This window comes from Bubalus kerabau, chromosome 1, assembly GCF_029407905.1.
Source record: "Bubalus kerabau isolate K-KA32 ecotype Philippines breed swamp buffalo chromosome 1, PCC_UOA_SB_1v2, whole genome shotgun sequence".
NCBI lineage: Eukaryota > Metazoa > Chordata > Mammalia > Artiodactyla > Bovidae > Bubalus > Bubalus kerabau.
The window spans coordinates 166786443-166805978 of NC_073624.1; the positions used below are offsets into that span (position 1 = coordinate 166786443).

General features: G+C 40.2%; 1 protein-coding gene across 2 annotated transcripts in view; it reads right to left on the reverse strand.

Moving 5' to 3' along the window:
- Window positions 1–19536, reverse strand: part of ERCC6 (ERCC excision repair 6, chromatin remodeling factor) — a 71865-nt gene that overhangs the window by 23559 nt on the left and 28770 nt on the right. For both annotated transcript variants that reach the window (XM_055538481.1, XM_055538489.1), the window contains exons 6-8: window positions 17137–17265; window positions 12923–13081; window positions 4851–4986 (exon numbers count right to left, since the gene is read on the reverse strand). In XM_055538481.1, the coding sequence (XP_055394456.1) occupies window positions 4851–4986; window positions 12923–13081; window positions 17137–17265 (424 nt within the window). The remainder of the gene's footprint in view (window positions 1–4850; window positions 4987–12922; window positions 13082–17136; window positions 17266–19536) is intronic.

The window sequence follows — 19536 nt, forward strand, 5'->3', positions numbered from 1 at the left end:
TTCATGGGCATGTCTAAGAGTTGAAATTTATTTGGAAAATTCTGTGATTTAAGCTATAGCTATAGAAATACAAATTTTCTACCACATTCAGAAAGATGTATGATGATGAGTAAGAATCAAAGATGCTTTTATAAAAAAGAGTAAGAAATTTGCTGAACGTCTGCACTGAAAATATAATCTCCACTTAACAGCCACTGGGTAAAAACACATCTAAGACTATTTGTTTTCACCTGATTCAATCTCAGAATTCTGTAACTGCCTAGACCCGAGTTTCAATAATGGTGAATTGTTGAATATTATGGAGGTCTCTATCCAAACACTTAAGACAAATCATCTCGGGCGGTTTCCAAATTAAAAGCTTGTAAAATATGTAACCTCTCCTAGTTTTTGCAGTTAATAGGGTACATCTGCAATTAGCCTGGCTTACTGAATGCAGCGCTGCTGTCATGAAAAGATGTCTGTGAAAGTGCTGCTGTTATTATGCAGGCTCAGGAGACCAATCCCTCCTAGAGGGCAAACAGTGGGCTGGGGGGAAGCAGCAGCCATAAATCACACTGTCAGGCAGCAGGGGAGCCGGGAGGAGCACAGGCACGTGAAGGCCATTCACAGCAAACGGCCCGGTGCTGCCCAGGAAGAGTTTACTGCACCTGTAATTAATTAAAATTTCCTTCAAGCCAAATCTTTAATAAACAAGGATTTGTGCTGACAATGAAGAAAAAAGGGCCCCGGCAAGATAATTTTACAATATCCCTTACAGAACAAGCGCAGCATCGATCATCTCTCGTATCAGGTGTACACGCCGTCTCGAAAGTTAACAGGAACTAACATCACTTTGTGTTATAATTTGTGTACTTGGAGCGGATCTGAAATATTTAGGATGCTTGAGGGACCACGTGGTCCTTTTCTACCTTTGTTATGTTTTCTCTCGACTCCCAGCTTTTTAAAAAGCCAAGTCTTTTCATGCTAGCGTTTCAGGAAACGGGCCTTTTTAAGGAACATGCGACGGCAGTGGTGGCCGATGGCCCGTCCTTGCGTGGACTCTTCCCTGGTCACACCCTGCCTTTCCCAAAACAGAATTTTAACGTTCTCTTTCACTGTATCCACTTGGAGCCAATGTACCTAGACACAGGGTGAAAAAGGTAAAGGATTGTGAATACCTTTGATAAAGCCAGTGTGAACTATCTCAAGCATAATCATCCTGAATCAGTCAGAAGCATCAGGATGTCTTTTCTCAAGCACTGAGATGAAGAGGCCTGCCATACTCTTTTTCAATACCAGGAATCACCTGGGTGAACACTGCATGCTGGGGAGCACACTAAGTTTATTGTGCACCCGTACGAACCCAACAAATTCTCAAAAGATTACTAAAAAAAAAATACCCATTTTCAGGAGTTCAAACAAGGCTCAGAGAAGCTTGCCAGGTCACAAAGCTATAAAATGGCAGATCCAAGATTCAAGCCCTGGCCTGGTAATTATAAAATCTATGCCTTTAGATCTTTATGCCACTGCTGCTTTTCCTAATCCTATGGCTCTAAATATCATGAATGAATCAAAATGATAAATCTCCTTGAATTATTAATATCAAAACTATTCCACAGTATTACCATGTCCTACAAAGCAGGGAAAGGTGAGAGCTTTAAAGTGGCAACTGTTTCAGAACATAAGCGAACATCTCTCACGAGACATCTTCCAGCAACTTGAAAAAAGGGTACTTAATAATTAAACAAACTTTACAGCACCGTGCTAAAGATGCCACCACCTGCCGTGAGTTAGATAAGTATTATAAAACTGTCTTCTTTTATCTTTTCATGTATTTTCTTTCCCCAAGAAAATGGTTAGTTTTCTAAGCCAGTTAGAAACATCATATCCATTTTTTGCAACTCAAATAGCATCACATACCTACAATATTGTATTTAGTTATTCAACAAATAAAGATTAATCAACTTATGTATCAAGTTTCTCTCCATTAGAAAAAGGGATCATAAAAGATAATGAGAAAAGGAAAATCCTAGATTCCTAGTAAATGAGATTTCAACTGACCATTACGGAGATTCAGAGCCTAAAAATGTTCTTATCTGATTTGATCATTTGATTGAAAATACTGGCCATTTTTTTTGCATGGTTGCTGAGTATTCATTTGATAATTCAAAATTATGCTGTCAACCAAAATGAATATTAACAAAGATAATACAGAATCACATGGTGAGAGAGGTGGGAAGCTAAAAGGCAATTTAGGGAAGAAAAATGATAGATAAGCTCCATCAGAAATTGCTTGATCATTTGATATCTATTCTCCAAATGAAAAACTTTAAAAAATTTCAAAGTTTAACATCTGCAAGTTACAACAAAACTTTAGAAAAATAATAATAATCTACTGAATAAGAATAATAATTCTGGCATTATTACACTGTTAAGCTTCCCAAAGAGAAATTCTCTTCCCTTCCGTATTTTCTCCAGCACTGAATGTCCCTATACCAGAGCGCTGCCATTTTATTTAGACAGGACAGCCAGCGGCACAAGTGTTTCCCCATGGAAAAGAGGAATTTCAGCCTACAGGATGGAAAGGTAGACATCAAATGCTGGCTTAGAGGACAGAACAGCACTTGCAGGATTTGAAGTGTGATTAAGAAATGTAAACTCTGTTGCAATTAACACACCCCTGTAAGCCAACAAGCGTGCATGGTGGTGACTACGATCTGCACACAACAGAACAAATGCAAACGGAAGACGCAGCGGGGCCAGACGCTGCTCAGTGCTGCACCCAGAAGCCAGAGCTCTGATCTCAGAGATGTTCAGAAACAAGGAATTTTGTTTCCAGAAATGGAAACAAGGCCTGTGTGGAGGAATTGACACATTTTCAATATGCTTTCATCACAAACAATAAACTGATGCTAATATTAATAATAAACTGTGCTTCTAAGTGGATAGTATGGTTTGAAAGATACAGAAGAACATCTTTTCAATCTTTTGCATAACAGCTTACATCTTTAGGGATATGAGACACTTTATAATGGAAAAGGAACTATACAAAGAGTTAAGGGTCAGAGTAAAAACACAAGCCTCCTTACTTTTCCTCAAAACTTAAGTAAGAAACTTTCAAATTAAAGTCCTCGGTAAACCATTAAGTACTTGAAAAACTATGAACAATTATATGTATGCACGTATCTGTGCATAACCAGACATCTCAGAAGGTACTGATCACTGTAAAAAAAAAAAAAGTGAATAATCTGTTCTTTAAGGTTTTGTTTGCCCTCCAAGCAAGTTAAGGAAGCAAGACTCATCAACAGAGGCACTGACCAATGTGAATTCTATTTCCATTCATTAGTCAATGAATTTCGTTTGCATGAACACTGCTTTTCAGGCTAACAGAGGAAATACAAGTGGGCCATGATATGGTGAAGGTGTAACAGAAAAAGCACAGAAGAAAATAAAAGGATAAAGAGGAACATGTGAAAAATGTGCTTTTTAAAGATACGCCATCAACTAAAGAATTCTAGTACAGGATTCTGCAATACAAAACATTAAGAAATGTCAAAAGACAAAGAAGTGAAAAAAGCAATCAAAAGTATTTTACAGGGGTGATAACAAGATAGTTACAACAATTTAGCTTGACTAGAAAAATGATTGAAACTTATTCTCATGCTACTAAAAAAAACACTTTTTAAAAACTGCAGCGTTTACCTCACTTCATTAATTATTTCAACTCACTTGTTTTCCATTTATCGTTTAAAATTCAGGGCAAAGTCAGCTGGTTTCAACAACAGCTAGTAAAAGCAAGATTCCACCTCACCAAACTTGAGCTACCAAATTATAGATACTCCTGTTTTCACTTCTATCAAAAGCTCTGCTTACTCATGATCATGAACAAATAGGAATTTGGAGGAAAGGGGGTCTTGGCAGAATTACAAAGACATTGGAGCTTAGTGGCTCACATGTACTTAACTCAGCAGGGCAAACATTCACTAGCCCTGTCAGCTGGCACTGCTCTCACGGGGGGCATGAAGACCTCACTCACGAGCTATGACAATCAGCAGAGAAGAACTCATAGCAAACTGGCACTGCTCATCTACAGAGAAACCTGCAAACCCCAGTGAAAATGTGCAATTATCATCTCTTCAGCTATAGGGGCACTTGGGGTACAAAAATGATGAAGACATAGTCTCCACTCTGTAGAGTTTACAGTCTAGATGACAGACAGAAATGAGAATTAAAAAAGCATAATACAAGCTATCTATGCTACCCACAGAAGAACAGATGATAAACTTCCTTTTGGATGATGTGGCTAAAACAACAACTAAGTGAAGAAATGCCACCTTCAAAGAACAGTGATTATACTTAAGTGGCAATCGAGGATTCAGAAAACAAACAGCAACTTAATTAACTAAAAGGCAATAATACAAATAACGAAAATGTCAAAATGGCAGGCTGTTCTTTTGCTCATTAAAAACACATTTTAAAAGCATGTTAACAAATGCCTTTACTGATTAAAATACTAATTGCATTTTGTACCTACTTTCCTAAAACTGTTAAAGCCAGTAATGCCTCAAATCCAGCCAGTTAACTACCGCATAAGGCCCTTGATTTCTGGTCCCACTCAGGGCATCAGGCTTGTGTTTCACGGGACAAGAGCATGTCTTGTCATCACCATGGGCTGTTGGATTGATAAAGCCTACATTCACAACTGTTCTGAAAATACAGAGTTCTAAAATGAATCAAGAACAATCAATGCATGAAAGAAATATCAGAACATACATCTGAGAAATAAATGGATCAAAGCAAAGACAATCAGGTAAAATGGAAGGTTTTAAAACAAAAACAAGCAAAAAGGTACTGAAGTATTGTAATGTTACCTTTTTGTGGGTAAAGGACCCGGTTTCGTGCAGAACTGCCACTCTGAATGGAGGCCACCACGTGTGAAATTCCTTCACCCACTGATGCATCACCGTCGTCGGACAGACAATTATGGTCGGACCCAACCCCTCGAACCTGCACCCAGAATGTCCAAGAGGAAAAGACAGCCGTGAATGACATATACGGATGATTAACTGCCAAAACACGAAAAAAGAAACAAACAAAACTCTACAGCTCAAAAAGGAAAATCCTACTGAGGATAAGCCCACCTAGTGAAATCCCTACGGCCCCATTCATCAATGAATGGACGCATGTATCAAGAGGAACCACCAGCTAATGTGTTAAAAATATCATCTACAGTAAAGTAAATCAAACAAAAACTACCTAACAAGGAAACTTTTCTCTCTTCTTCTATTCCAGATTAGCGAAGGCATAAACAGTATATATCAACCTAAGTGAACACAGAATATGTTCTATCAGTTTGAAGCTTTACAGTTTATCAAGAGTTTTCACCCACAGGATTTCACTCAGTCTCACAGCCCCAGGAAGCCAGCAGGATGAGAACCCTGCAGTGTTCAGGCTGAAGACTGGTGTGCCCAAGGCGCCACGGTTACCAGGACACGGAGCGATGCCTCAAGTCAGTCTTCTGACGGCCGCAGCCCGCTTTTGCAGCACAGCACGCTGTTCGCTTCTCCGTGTGATACAGAACCAGTGGGTGAGCGGCAGTGACCACTTCTCCCAGAAAGCCCCAGTCAACTGAGTTCAAGCGTCACAGTTTTTGTGGAAAGCAGCTGAGCGCTACAGAGCAAGAGCCTTAACAAGGGTCGCATGTTGACCAAACAATCCCAAGACAAACATTTGTGTACCAAGATACACACTGTAGCATTCTTTGCACTGCAGAAAAAGTGGGCGCTACCTGAACACCTGTAAATAAGAGACAGGCTAAATAAACCATCCTCTTTCTTTACTACTGCACGGGCAAGTAGCTAGATGCACTGCCTAGGTCTGAACCCCAGCTCTGCACAGCTCTGGAACTTCAGTTTCTCATCTTAAAATAGGAACAGCAGCCAGTTACACGAAGTTTAAATCAGTAACTATAAAGTGCTTAGAATAGTATATACTAAATACTATTAGAATTTGTTAAGATAGAATATACCGTATAACCATTAAAATCATCTTTGAAGAATATTTAAAACTTGGAAAATGTTTCAAGGTCTTTCTAAAGACCACATAATTTATGGAATCATCCCAATTCATTTACACATAGGGAGTCAGAAAACTGGTCATCGCCACCATGTCAACATTCATCTCTCCCCCTTTTCCTTCTGAACAGAAAAACTTTGTGCAGGTGCCCCCTCTTCCTTCCCAGACATGTACTTGATGGGATTCTGACCACTGTCTGGTTATGGCAAAGAGGGAAGAAGCTGGAAACACAGTTCATCTGCGGCCTGTTAGCACACAGCATTCCCCTAGAGAGGCTCGCCAGTCCACTGAGGGGCCTGGGAAGACTGGCTGGCTCATGGTGAGGAAGCACTTAGGTGCTAGGTCAGGGGTCGCGTCATCTCTTGGTCTCTCCTGCTGCATGTGAACGAGGAAACAAGAGCCCAGCAGCCACTGGCAGTTGAGTTCCTGTGCAAAGAGATCTTATGACCACAAGAAGAACTGGCCTCAGGAGAACCTGGGCTGCTTCTGATGACGCTGTGTCTAGAATCTGCCTGCTTGGTAGGTTCCTGGATGTAGCACACGTTATGTAAACATTTAACCCACACTGAAGCCAGGATTCTTTTTACTGGCAGTCAAAATATCCTGATCTCCCCTTCCGCCCTGCTTCCTACCAGTCAACATGGAACCAATGCCCTTTTCTTGTCTGAGCCCAGACCCCCACTACATGCTTGTCTGAGCCCAGACCCCCACTCCATCAGTGCTTCTACCACTTCACCTTCAGTCCAGCTTCATCTTCAGTCCTGCTGAGAGACGGGTGTCAGTCGGTGCAGAACATGAAACCCAAGCCAAAGTCAAACTAGCGATGGGAATCTTCAATACGAGACTCACACTCAGCCACCAGCGGCAACCAGGAGCTGAGACTGACAGACACTGGAGCCTTCACGGCCTGCCTCTCACTCTGCAGCAGAGTCACCGGCGACTTGAAGCTCTCATTCTCTGTCCCCTGCCTATTTCCGCCCACAAGGGTGTGGAGTATCTGAAGCTACCCACTGCACACACCTTCCCCACGCTGCCATCTCACTAACCCTCACAGTTTCACTCGCTCTCTTTACACTGGTAACGTGAATCTAGGTCTCCAGCCCCAGTCTCTCTTCTGAACTCCAAAGTACCACTTGCCTAGACGTCCAACTGCCGGCTGGTCCCTCCACGCAGATGTCCCCACAGCACCACACGTCACCCTCCCCTGAACTGTCCCTCCTCCCAGACTTCCTAATCCAATGGAAAGAGCTGTCACCCATGCTCCAGGCACCCTCAGTGGAAATCCAGGCCTGTGCCCACTCCTGTTCTTCACCACACCCAACCGACAGAGTTCATGTCACACATACTTCCTCTCTGAGTCACTCTGTCTCTCCACTGCTAACACTCCCTTCTGGCCACTATCATCTCTTACCCAGGATATTGCACTTTCTAGCACCATCTTTTCAAGAAAGCACAATCAGAATGCCTCATCCCTTTGCTTAAGACCCTTTTCGTGTTTGTCCCTCACTCTTGAGACAGTCCAAACACCTCACCCTGCTGTCTGAGACCAGTAGGACTGGACCTCGGGCTGCCTCTTCAGCATCACCTCTCTCCAGAGCCCTCATCCTGACCGGCCCCTCACAGGTCAGCACTCCCCTACTAGCACTCTTTCAGTTCTTACAAAGCGTACACTCCTCTGACCTCTCAGCCTTCACCTTGTCCCTTCCTTCCCTTTTATTCCAGCCACACTCCACCTGTCCTTCAGCCCTCAACTTCCTCCCTTCCCGTCCCTTTCTCTCCAGGCAGGTTAAGGACCCTTCCTTGGTGAAGCCACACTAGTTAGGACTCCACATTAACCCTGTCATAATATATATCACCCTGTGTGTGTGTGTGTGTGCACGCACGTGCATTTATGTGCAGGACATCCTTTCTAAGCTCCTTCACAGTACAGGGATAGCTTCTTCTTTAAATGATCTCAATGTCTAAATCACAGAAGGCAATGAAAGAATATTGGCTTTTTTAATGAAAACTTCTTTTAAAAGGTTGAAAGAAAATTATATTGAAACATTAAAAGAGATTATTTTTGAGTTGGAGATCATGGTTGACTTTTTTTTGCTACAGTTCAATAAATGATTCTCAAACTTTACATTTTTTTTGTAAACTAAACCACACAGCACTGGAAATATTCATCTGCACAACTGAAAAATACTCTGTAATTCTGTAGAAAAACAAGCCACAACCTAAATAAGGCTGACCTTTTACTCCAATGTAACAAAATACCTCCACCCATTTCTAAATCCTCTCAACCTTCAGCTAGTTCCTGCCCCTGCCCCTCTGCCCCCGAGAATGGGCTCAGATCACAAGCAGCAGGAGCTGACAGCTGCTCAGGTATTCCCAGCAGTGTCTCAGCCTCCCCCAGGGCAGGTCCCCTCAAACTCCTCGGGGAGAGTACAGCTCTGCCCTGGCCCCTTCTGTGACAATATTCCCTAAAAGGATTAAATGCAGCAACTTCTTATATCCTCCAAGAGCAACCAGAGAGCTATCACTATTCACTTACTATCTAAAATATTTAAAAACAAACTCACTTTCAAATAAGCAGAAGTACGCACACATGCCTTTGCAGGTCCCACAGCATCACACGCCTTTTATAACATGGTCGCTGCCGATGCTACAATATTATGTAAGGCCAACATTTTATTCTGGCTTATGGGTCGCAAAGAGTCGGACGCGACTGAGCAACTGAACTGAACTGAACTGAACATCTATCTGGCATTATTATGCCCTTTGATCTCTGCCATTCTCCTAGGAAACTATGGAGGTTTTCACACAGAGTGGGAATCCAGGAGCAGACCTAGACTGCTCCAGAACCTCAAAAGGGGCAACCACATCCATTAACAATCACATCAACTGTCCCACCCTTCTCCAGTCCTCAATACCACTGAGATGATCTTAAGAAAGGGCTAAATTCCATATATATGCGTTAGTATACTGTATTGGTGTTTTTCTTTCTGGCTTACTTCACTCTGTATAATAGGCTCCAGTTTCATCCACCTCATTAGAACTGATTCAAATGTATTCTTTTTAATGGCTGAGTAATACTCCATTGTGTATATGTACCACTGCTTTCTTATCCATTCCTCTGCTGATGGACATCTAGCTTGCTTCCATGTCCTGGCTATTATAAACAGTGCTGCGATGAACATTGGGGTACACGTGTCTCTTTCCCTTCTGGTTTCCTCAGTGTGTATGCCCAGCAGTGGGATTGCTGGATGATAAGGCAGTTCTATTTCCAGTTTTTTAAGGAAGCTCCACACTGTTCTCCATAGTGGCTGTACTAGTTTGCATTCCCACCAACAGTGTAAGAGAGTTCCCTTTTCTCCACACCCTCTCCAGCATTTATTACTTGTAGACTTTTGGATCGCAGCCATTCTGACTGGTGTGAAATGGTACCTCATAGTGGTTTTGATTTGCTTTTCTCTGATAATGAGTGATGTTGAGCATCTTTTCATGTGTTTGTTAGCCATCTGTATGTCTTCTTTGGAGAAATGTCTATTTAGTTCTTTGGCCCATTTTTTGATTGATTGATTGGTAACAATAACCCTGTGTACGAGACAGCAAAAGAGACACTGATGTATAGAACAGTCTTATGGACTCTGTGAGAGAGGGAGAGGGTGGGAAGATTTGGGAGAATGGCATTGAAACATGTAAAATATCATGTATGAAACGAGTCGCCAGTCCAGGTTCGATGCACGATACTGGATGCTTGGGGCTGGTGCACTGGGACGACCCAGAGGGATGGAACGGGGAGGGAGGAGGGAGGAGGGTTCAGGATGGGGAGCACATGTATACCTGTGGCAGATTCATTTTGATATTTGGCAAAACTAATACAATTATGTAAAGTTTAAAAATAAAATAAAATTTTAAAAAAATAAAAAAAAAAAAAAAGAAAGGGCTAAATGTACTAGAGCGATTAGTACCAATTACCAAACTGGCTACAGTTTCTTTCATCTTTGATTATCACTGATTACCTAGTAGGTTTACAAGTCAATACCTCCGTGGTCAAATATTTCAACCTGCAGGATAGAAATCTGCCCCTCAATAGCCTTGAACTTATCAGGAATTACAAAGTAAAAATATTTACCTTTGAAAGTTTATTAACTTTTTCAGTCCTTTCACATTTATTTGTAATTAGGAATTTCCTAAATGATATCCAAGACTTCAGAGTATTAACTGAAGTTTGCAAGGTTAACCATTTATTTCTTCTCCATCATAAAGTTCAGGGGCCTATCACTATAATATGAATGGCAAAGAGAAAAGTATATAGTGTATACATTATGAACCGGGAAAACAAGCAGTATAGATTTTTATTAACCCCAGTAAGTGTGCTTTTCCCTCTTTTTAAAGGACATTACATATAAAACACATTAAAGAAACAAAAATTAAAAACTTCTTTTTACCATTAAGTTCCTTCTTGGTATCCCAGAAACATCCATGGTTCCAGGATCACTGACCTTAAAATTACAATACTAAGACCATTCAAATAAAAGCCCCAAAATCTACAGCTTGCACGAGTTCAGAGGAAATTTACACAGCCCATGAAGCAATGCTGGCTCATGCAGAACTTGGACTATACATCCGACCACTTCTCTTTAGGACATAAACCTAGAGAAGACTCCGAGTTCATCTAATTTCAAAGGAGGACAGACTATACAACTGTGAGAAAAAACATTACACAATTTGCCCTGGCACATGCACAGAGAAGGGACCAAGCTCCTCTGAACACCTCTACTCACAGAGACCAGTTGTTTGGCTGATATATAACTGCATTCTGGGAAGCCATGTCTACCAATACTATCTTAATAAAGATGATCTGGGCTATAACCCAACGTGCCACACTATTCCATTATGGAGAAAGGAGACGCACATTGACAGTTAAGTGATTACAGCTGCTGCTCATTATTAGCCCACAGCTCACTCCTAGCTGGACTGTCACCACTCCAGAGAACATGTTTTAATTTTTCAATCAAAACTACACGGCAGGGATGATTTTAGGTTTCCCAGGCCCGGCGTATTAGACCCCACGCAAGTTTCATGGTAACAGGAAAGGAAGGGAAGAAAAGAGATGGGAAATAAGAAAATCCCAGAAACCATTTAAGGAAAGGAAGATAGTCTTAGAAACTATCTGGAGCAGCTTAGGGCATTCTCGTCAAAACCCAACCAAAGCAAACGAGAAATGCAGAGGCGAGCCGAGCAAACGGCTTGTTTAGAGAAAGCATTTTACAAACGGTGAATTAATGATATGCCTAGGCAAGAAAACACTAAATGCCCATTTTCAACTTTGACTTTTCTATTCTGACGGAATGTTTTCACATGAAATGTAGCAGAATTTCAGTATCGGAAGAAACAAACTCTGCTTCAACACTTTATTGTAGTAACAACAGAACATTTAATATTTAAAAATCCCCCAATATATTTTCCCCTTCCTACAACTGTGTAAGTATTTCTAAAATATCCTACAACTTTAAGTACTGCTCATGGGATGTGTTGATCTGCTAAATTAATGAGAAGAGCAAGGAATAAAAACAAAGCAAAAAACTCTGAAGATTAAAATAAAAAGTTCTTTACTTAACAGTTTATGGTTTGTATTTGACCCACTCCAATATTCTTGCCTGGAGAATCCCGTGGACAGAGGAGCCTGGCGGGCTACAGTCCATAGGATCGCAAAGAATCAGACACAACCGAAGCAACTTAATCCACAGCACACAGGACATTTCAGAAAACACTTCCCTGGTGATGAACCAGAGTGCAGACAGTCACTTTCTGCCGTGGCCGCCTTCAGGCACACTAACACTCTTGTAAAGGGGTCGTCAAATCACATCCTGTGACTGCCTGGGGTTTCTATGACCTAAGTGTCTGGTAAATATCTTGCTGTTACTCATTAGGTAAAGCCTATTAGAATCCAAGGAGCTGTTGGATTATCTGGGTTTAAAATTAAATACTCTACATAATTCATCTAGCATTAATTGATTTACATAATTCATCTACCATTACTGATTTACAGAAAAAGTCAACTTACAGCTTAAATATGGAAATGCTCACTGGATTTCAAGATAAACTACTTCAGTCCTACCACAAAGAACAAGCATAGTTTAAATGTTTATTCTGTCAGAAGATTAAAGGTTAATAGTTTATTTGAATTCCTAAAGAAAATAAAGATTACAACCAAAAAATAGTTTTCTATCATTTTATATTTCTATTATTTAGACTTGGACTTTCAAATTTATATAAAATTCTTAAAGACTGGGAGAGTAGGGAAAAAGCATAGTGAGCAGACAAGTATGTAATGTCATTTGAAAAAAAAAAAGCACCATCTACAAATGCTATCACGCATAATGATTATAAAAGAAATCCTCCAAAGATTCAACTTTCCCCATGAATAGACTTTGTACTTACTGTAATGCTCACCTGGTCTCCTGCCAGAACAAATATTTTAATGTAAAATTTAATAAATGGAACTAAAGGTATTATGTCTAATTTAAAATTCCATATTGTGTAAACTATTGATATTAACATAATTGAGTTTGTAAACAATCCATTTGCAGAAGCTAACCTTAGACACTGTATTGACCCAAAATATCTAGTGGGGCTCATCTGCAAAATGAAGCATCAATGCCTGGAATTCATTAGAAGTGTTACATGTTTAATTTCTCCTGCCCTACAGCTCCATTGTCTCGTAAAAATTTTCCTTTGATGTCCCCCACTAAAAGAATTAAAGGAATATTGTAATTGAAATGTCATCAATAATTCACAAGACCCTCCTCCACAGCAATACATCTGATGAAATATTAATTGAGCTCCACAGACTGACAGTCTGCAGAGGAGCACTTGCCTGTAATTTGAACCACGAGTCCTGATCTTGCTGTAGCTCAGACCTGCCAAGAAGGCAATTATCTGGATGGTCTTGCCCAATCCCATTTCGTCTCCCAGAATTCCTCCTGCCTGCTGGCAGTGCAATTCCCACAGCCACCTAACACCTGTCTGCTGGTACCTACAGCAACACACACCACAAGGAAAGAGAATGAGCATGGTGGGCGACACAGACCGTAACAGAAAGTACTCATGAATTAATCATTCAGCGAGGTTCTAGCACCAGTCAGAGAAACACGCCGGATGTGTGTTCTACATGAGTATTATATTCATAAGGTCATACATTTTTGATTACCTAAAGCATAAAATCACACATTTTTCTTTACAGAACATTAACACATTTCTAATTAAACTGATAGATAGGGTAATTAGGGACTATTTCATTTCTTTTTCAACATTAGAAATAGCCTGGTAAACAAGCATAAACTTATTATCTTTTATTCAATATCCTCCTGAAAAAAAACTCAAATGTTTTTAGTTATATAAAGTTCTAATAATTTTTCTATGAAAAGATGCATTAACATTTACTTTTCCAATCTGAACAGCATAAAAAAGCAAGACAGAGAAGACTACAATTTACAGTATATACTGTTGAAAAGTCACTTGGTAATCATATTATCTTTTTATAGGAAAAATTAAATTTTAAGGCCATAAACTAGTCTGAAGAATAGGGCTAATCACAAAATTAGTACATAACAGATGAGTCTGTCATATTACTAGCAGAAGCAAGAAAAAAACAAAAACAGTTTAAAGGCTCAAAAACACAAAAGGTCTTTTAATATTCTAAAGTAGAACTTGATTCAGTGACTTTATCATAGATACAAAGGTCAGTGCTATTAAAATTTTAAATAAATAAATTTTAACCTTGATTTTAAATAATACTTTAAATTTAAATTTTAAATAAAATTTCAAATAGAAATAATACACTCCCCTCTAAAAAGAAAAGAGAGTTGGTATTTGCCCTTTCCCATCAATGGTATGTTTAATTCAATCATCTAAAAGTAAAGTTTAAAAAGGAACAAAGCAAAACGCATTTCTGAGAATGAAAGAAAGATTTAACACGCATGAAGATTATCTACCAAGTTTAAAAATCTAAAGGAAAAAGCACCTAAAAGACAATGACAGCTAAAGATCCCCCCCCCACAAAGAAAATACCAAGGCTAGTGAGACGGCTACCCTAAAAGAAGGCAGTTTTGCTGTTTTACTGCCCAAATGTTTAGTCTCTGCTGCATGGTATCTCTCCCTAAGATCTCACGGATTTCAGTCCCTGTGAAACTAGTTTTATTTACTCTTCTCTCAGTAAGTATGTCATCATTAACTTTCCCCAGTATTTTGAAAATCAGCTGTGGAAAAAAATCTAGTCCAAAAAGTTCCCCAAAAAACTGATGTACGTTCACAATCCACTGAATTCCAGTCAACCAGCCTCCTCTTACGGAGGCACAAAACTAGGGGGCCGACTCCTCCAGGAAGAACAGGGGCCAAAACGTCCCGGTGGTCGTTCCAGTGCTTTCCCACTACACGAAACCGTCTCCACCCCACACGGCTCCAATCAACTGAAAGAACCTAGAGAGGGCAACCGAGAAACAAGGAAAGGAGTAAGGGTGACCAGCGCGGTATCCAGAGGGAGTCAGGTCGTCTGGATTCTAGGTGACCCACGAGAGGCAGGGACAGTGTGCGCGATGTCTCCTCATCTACAGATGTAATTTCCAGGGGCGTTCAAACAGCATCTAAAGAATGACTTAAGGAAAAACAGCGAGTAGGCAGCCTTGTAAGTCACGTCACCACATGGGAATCCCCAACCACACCTGGGGACACTGTGCAAAGGTGGCAGAGAACAGACCCCTTCCTATGAAGGCCCTGGGCTGCCCCAGCGCGCTGGACGGCAGGCACGCGCCACTGGACGAGCGCTTCCGGGCCTGGGTTCCGATGCCAGCAGCGTCACTGACTGACTCAGGCTGTGCTGCCTTAATTTCCTTAATAATAAAACGCTGTAAAACAAGTACATACTTTAAAGGAAAGCAGGCTATGGAATTCCGTTTTCAGAACTGTTTTGAAAACATAAAAAGTTACTCTTCAGGAAAAGTTAAAGATTTTTACAAACTGCTGTAAAAGAGGAACAGAATTACTATACTCTGCTTCCCCCACAAGACTGAAGCACCACAGGAGACCCACAGATCACTGCCACACTAAGCTAAGACTGCATGCTAAAGATTGACTTTTGTCACTTGATTGTTAAATCACAGAGTCAAATGTATTTTCTGCGCAAATTTTCAAAATAGAGTTTTAAAAGTTAACCAGGATGGTGCAGAAAATAGCACTTAAATAGATAACAGTATCTGCTGACTCCTTTGTGTACAAATATATCCTATTAATTTCATTCCACATAGTGTGGTAAATATGGTAAAAATATATCTACAGCTTAAAATTAAACTGGCCTGGCTAAAACTTAGTCATGAAAGAAAAATGGAGACTCTGCCAATTATAGCAGAATAAAAGAAACAGAAGTTTTGTAACATTTATGAAATATTTAAAATTCTGCTTTTGAGAGATGAAAAACGAACACAAAATACTTTCAAGGAGTGTGCAATTGACACAAAATTTTTTTAAACATGTATTTACATTAACTACAATAAGGTTAACAGTCAATACACTGAATTTGATACACTCTTAATAGTAAGTAAAGTTTAGTTCTATTAACTGTGAAATTTCTTTTGCTAGAAACTCCCACATTTAGACAAAAATGCACATTCGACTTCATTCTTGAGGGTATTTGCCAAATCACTTAATACTCATGTAGAAGTATCCTGTCTTCATTAAATTAATCTGTAACCCGGGTATTCCTTCCGCTAGTACAACACAGATACTATTTGGCCTGTTTCTTAGTAAGAAATCACTTTAGAGAAGATGAAAAGAGTTGCCAATAAATATTATCTCTATTTATCTTTCCATAGTTAATTTTCATTTGGGAAAAGCAACAGCCAAAGTAGCCACTTCTACAGGCTATAAAACATCTCCAAAAATTACTAGAGATTCCCTACAGTTCTTTATAGTTCTGTCCAGTATAGCAACCCCACCAAGATACTTCACATCTTTAGGATTCAGCTTTCTTATATGTTTATTGGGATAAAATAACTACTCCCTCTGTCCCCTCCACCCTCAAGAGAAAAGTTAAAATTATAATAAAAGCTCTTTGAGAGGAAATATAAAAAGCAGGCTCTTTTTAAGTAGACCTCTTGCACAAGTTTCAGGCATGGCTATTAGCTCAATCTATGAAGGAGATTAAACCTAAGTGTCTCAAAGGAAGACGTTTACATCCTGCACCTGACCACCAAGTGATGATACACGAGACAGAAAGCAGCTACTTAACGCTTTAACTTCCTGTGTGCGTCAAGGAGGCTTTCCTAAAGTACCTTGTTAAGTAAATCCCAGGAGGGATGAGACTGCACACCTGGCTCAGGATTTACGTTCATCACGGAGACCGTACCGGACACGGAGACCGTACCGGACACGGAGACCGTACCGGACCTCGTGGGCTACGGACACGCACCTACCACAGGGCATCCATGCATCTGCAACCCTGGGCCACTTCACATGTAAGACACAGTTTCAGGTAGAAACTCAGTCCTGAAGCTGTTTGCCTACATCTTGCCTTTTGATATAAGAATAACATCTACAGGAAATACTTAGATACACATTTGGTCAGCTCAAAAGTATTATACCCTTAGGTACAGTACAAGACACTCAAAAAAAAAATCTCTACAAAGTTTTTATTTCAACACAGAAGTGTAAGACCTCTGCAATATTGATTTTAATAAGCAATTCTTCTTAATTAATCTGATTTAAGAAATTAGAGATTTGGTCCCTTAAAAATGCTAAAAACAACAACAAAATAACTTGATATAAATAGCTTTTAAAGCGTTGTTTTTAGTCTGCTGATACAGGTCCACATAGACTTATAAGTTTATAAACACACTGAATGCACACTTTAGTCAATTTATTATCATCTAATTTTAATGAACAGCATGTGGCTAAAATTTCATTTGACAGTAACCATATTCAAAATAAATTGCTGCGAGTACCTTGAGGGCCCACAGGTAACTATATGCAGTTCCTAAAATATTAATTTGTAACAATGGCGCGACGACAGACGTAAAGAGAGGAACACGTAGCACATACTTAAAAAGCTTTTTGAACAGAAAACCCGGCATTTTAAAACCTTCGTCAAATTCAGCATCGCTTTCCTCAGAATCATCTTCAAGTCTCAAACTCTTCTCTTTGTTCTTCAGTCTCCGTTTATTCCATCTCCTACCATGAAAACAAAAATCATATTTTCATTACTTTGGTTCCAAATCAGATTAAAATAGACAGTTCAAAGTAATACAAAGAAAAAAAAAAAAAAACAGACAAAATAGAGCAGTCCTTTAGCTTTCTGCTGCCATCGTTACCCAAAACACTGATGTTCAAGGGAAAAAAAAGATTATCCTTTCCCTCCTCTTCAATTCAATTCTCATTTGAATTATTATAGCTGCTCTAGAAATATTCCTGTAAGGTCTCATTTCATTATCAAAACTACTTGCTCCTCTCCCGGCATACCCTAAGGGAAAATTTCTCTGCTAGTTCCTAAGATATATGAACTTAATTCTAGAAAAGATTCAGTGGAAATTTCAATATAACTAAATTTATAGATACTAAATGTCATAGCTCCAAAATGACAATGTAAGAAAAAATAAATTTTATTTATAATTACTATTTCTGTGCTAAAGATATGATGGTCATAGGATAAAACAGCACAACATCTTGGAACATAAAGCAAGTTTTTGGTCAAAATTACTGTGTATCAGATTCACATGTTGATTACTTAATTAGGGAGAGGCATCAACAATATAAAAGTATGGATAATGATACGACTGAGGAAGAAAAAGTGTTCGCTAAATAAAATCTAAGTTATAAATTTAGTTATATGATGCTTTTCAGATACGAAATAGGATGAACATTTATATTTCAGAAGGGTGACTCCATGTATGTATAACAGAAGAAACGTCTGAAGATCTGAGGGTATCAGTGATACAGCAAGGCTACTGGAGAGGTGCAGCCGTTTAGTCAGACGGATTTTGCACCCGTATAACTAAAATGGACACTGGTGTCATAGGGGAGGAAAAAAACAACAGCCTCACATTCTAGCTGCTTCCAAAATAACAGGATAGCTTTTTTAGTATGCATGCAACTGACACTTTGAATCTCACAAAATGGTGGAAATGAAATAGAGCAGTAACAGAGATAAATGCCTTCCAAGTAGAAAGCTCACAGGAAGGGGATGAGAACGCATTTAGGAAGTCATTAACCTGCTCTGACTATGCAGGACTAACAAAGTGTGAGGGAAGGTAGAGGAAAACACGAGAGGATAACACTGCACACGCGGCCCAGGGGGAAGAACGTGCTTCCCGATACCAATCACCAAACCAGCACGGAGGCCAAACACAGGGGCGACAGGCAACCCCGAGCGTAGATGCTGGAAGACCTTAAAGCATGGCCTCTGACTGATTCCAGCCTGGTGACAATTTCAGCGCTTCAGAGTAAGGGAAAGGGGCTAGCTGAGGCTCACCTGTGATCAGCAAGGAAGAACCAGTTGGTGACCTGAAACTACTTCACAGCGCCTATAAGCAAGCACCGCTGCTGATTTTCAGAGAGCAGACAGCGGAAGAGGCAGCGCATGGCCAAGCCTAAGAAAACAGCCCACATAGCCATCAAGTTAATACGGGACACTGCTTTTATGGGAGATTTTTAATGGCCTTTTTGTGCTTAACCTCTGCAGGCAATCTCTTCCTCTCTTCAATTAGTATTTTTCTTTCTTAAAAGTCATCACCATGCAATTCAGGAAGTACCTCTAAGTGGCTCTAACAGTCTTAGCTCCTCTTCTGAGTTGCACATTATCTACAAATTTAGGTAAGCGCAGTGGCACACAGCACTGGTTCTCAACACGGGGGCACCCTGGGCACCCCTGAGGGTGACCCCCACCCCACCCCAGAGGAGGGTGACCCCCACCCCACCCCAGAGTAACTCGACAATGTCTGGGGACAATCTGGTTGCTACAGTGCTGGAGGGAGGGGAGACATACTAGTAGTATTTAGCGGGTAGAGGCCAGGATGCTGCTAAACATCCTACAATGTCCAAGACAGTCCTCTACAACAAAATATTATCTGGTCTCAAATGTCAACAGTGCCAGGCTGACAAAGTCTGATATAAAAGTATCCCTTACAATTAGAACTTAGAAACTAAAATGATGTATATCCATTTTCCTGATATATATGTGGCTCAGACGGTAAAGCGTCTGTCTGCAATGCAGGAGACCCGGGTTCAATCCCTGGGTTAAATGGCAGCCCACTCCAGTATTCTTGCCTGGAAAATCCCACGGATCGCGGAGCCTGGTAGGCTACCGTCCATGGGGTCGCAAAGAGTCGGGCACGACTGAGCGACTTCACTTTCACTTTCATACGTATCTGAAATTCAGCAATCAAGCAATTTCAGATAATGAGATAGCCCTCAGTAGCCAAATTCTTACTATCAGAGCTCAGAACC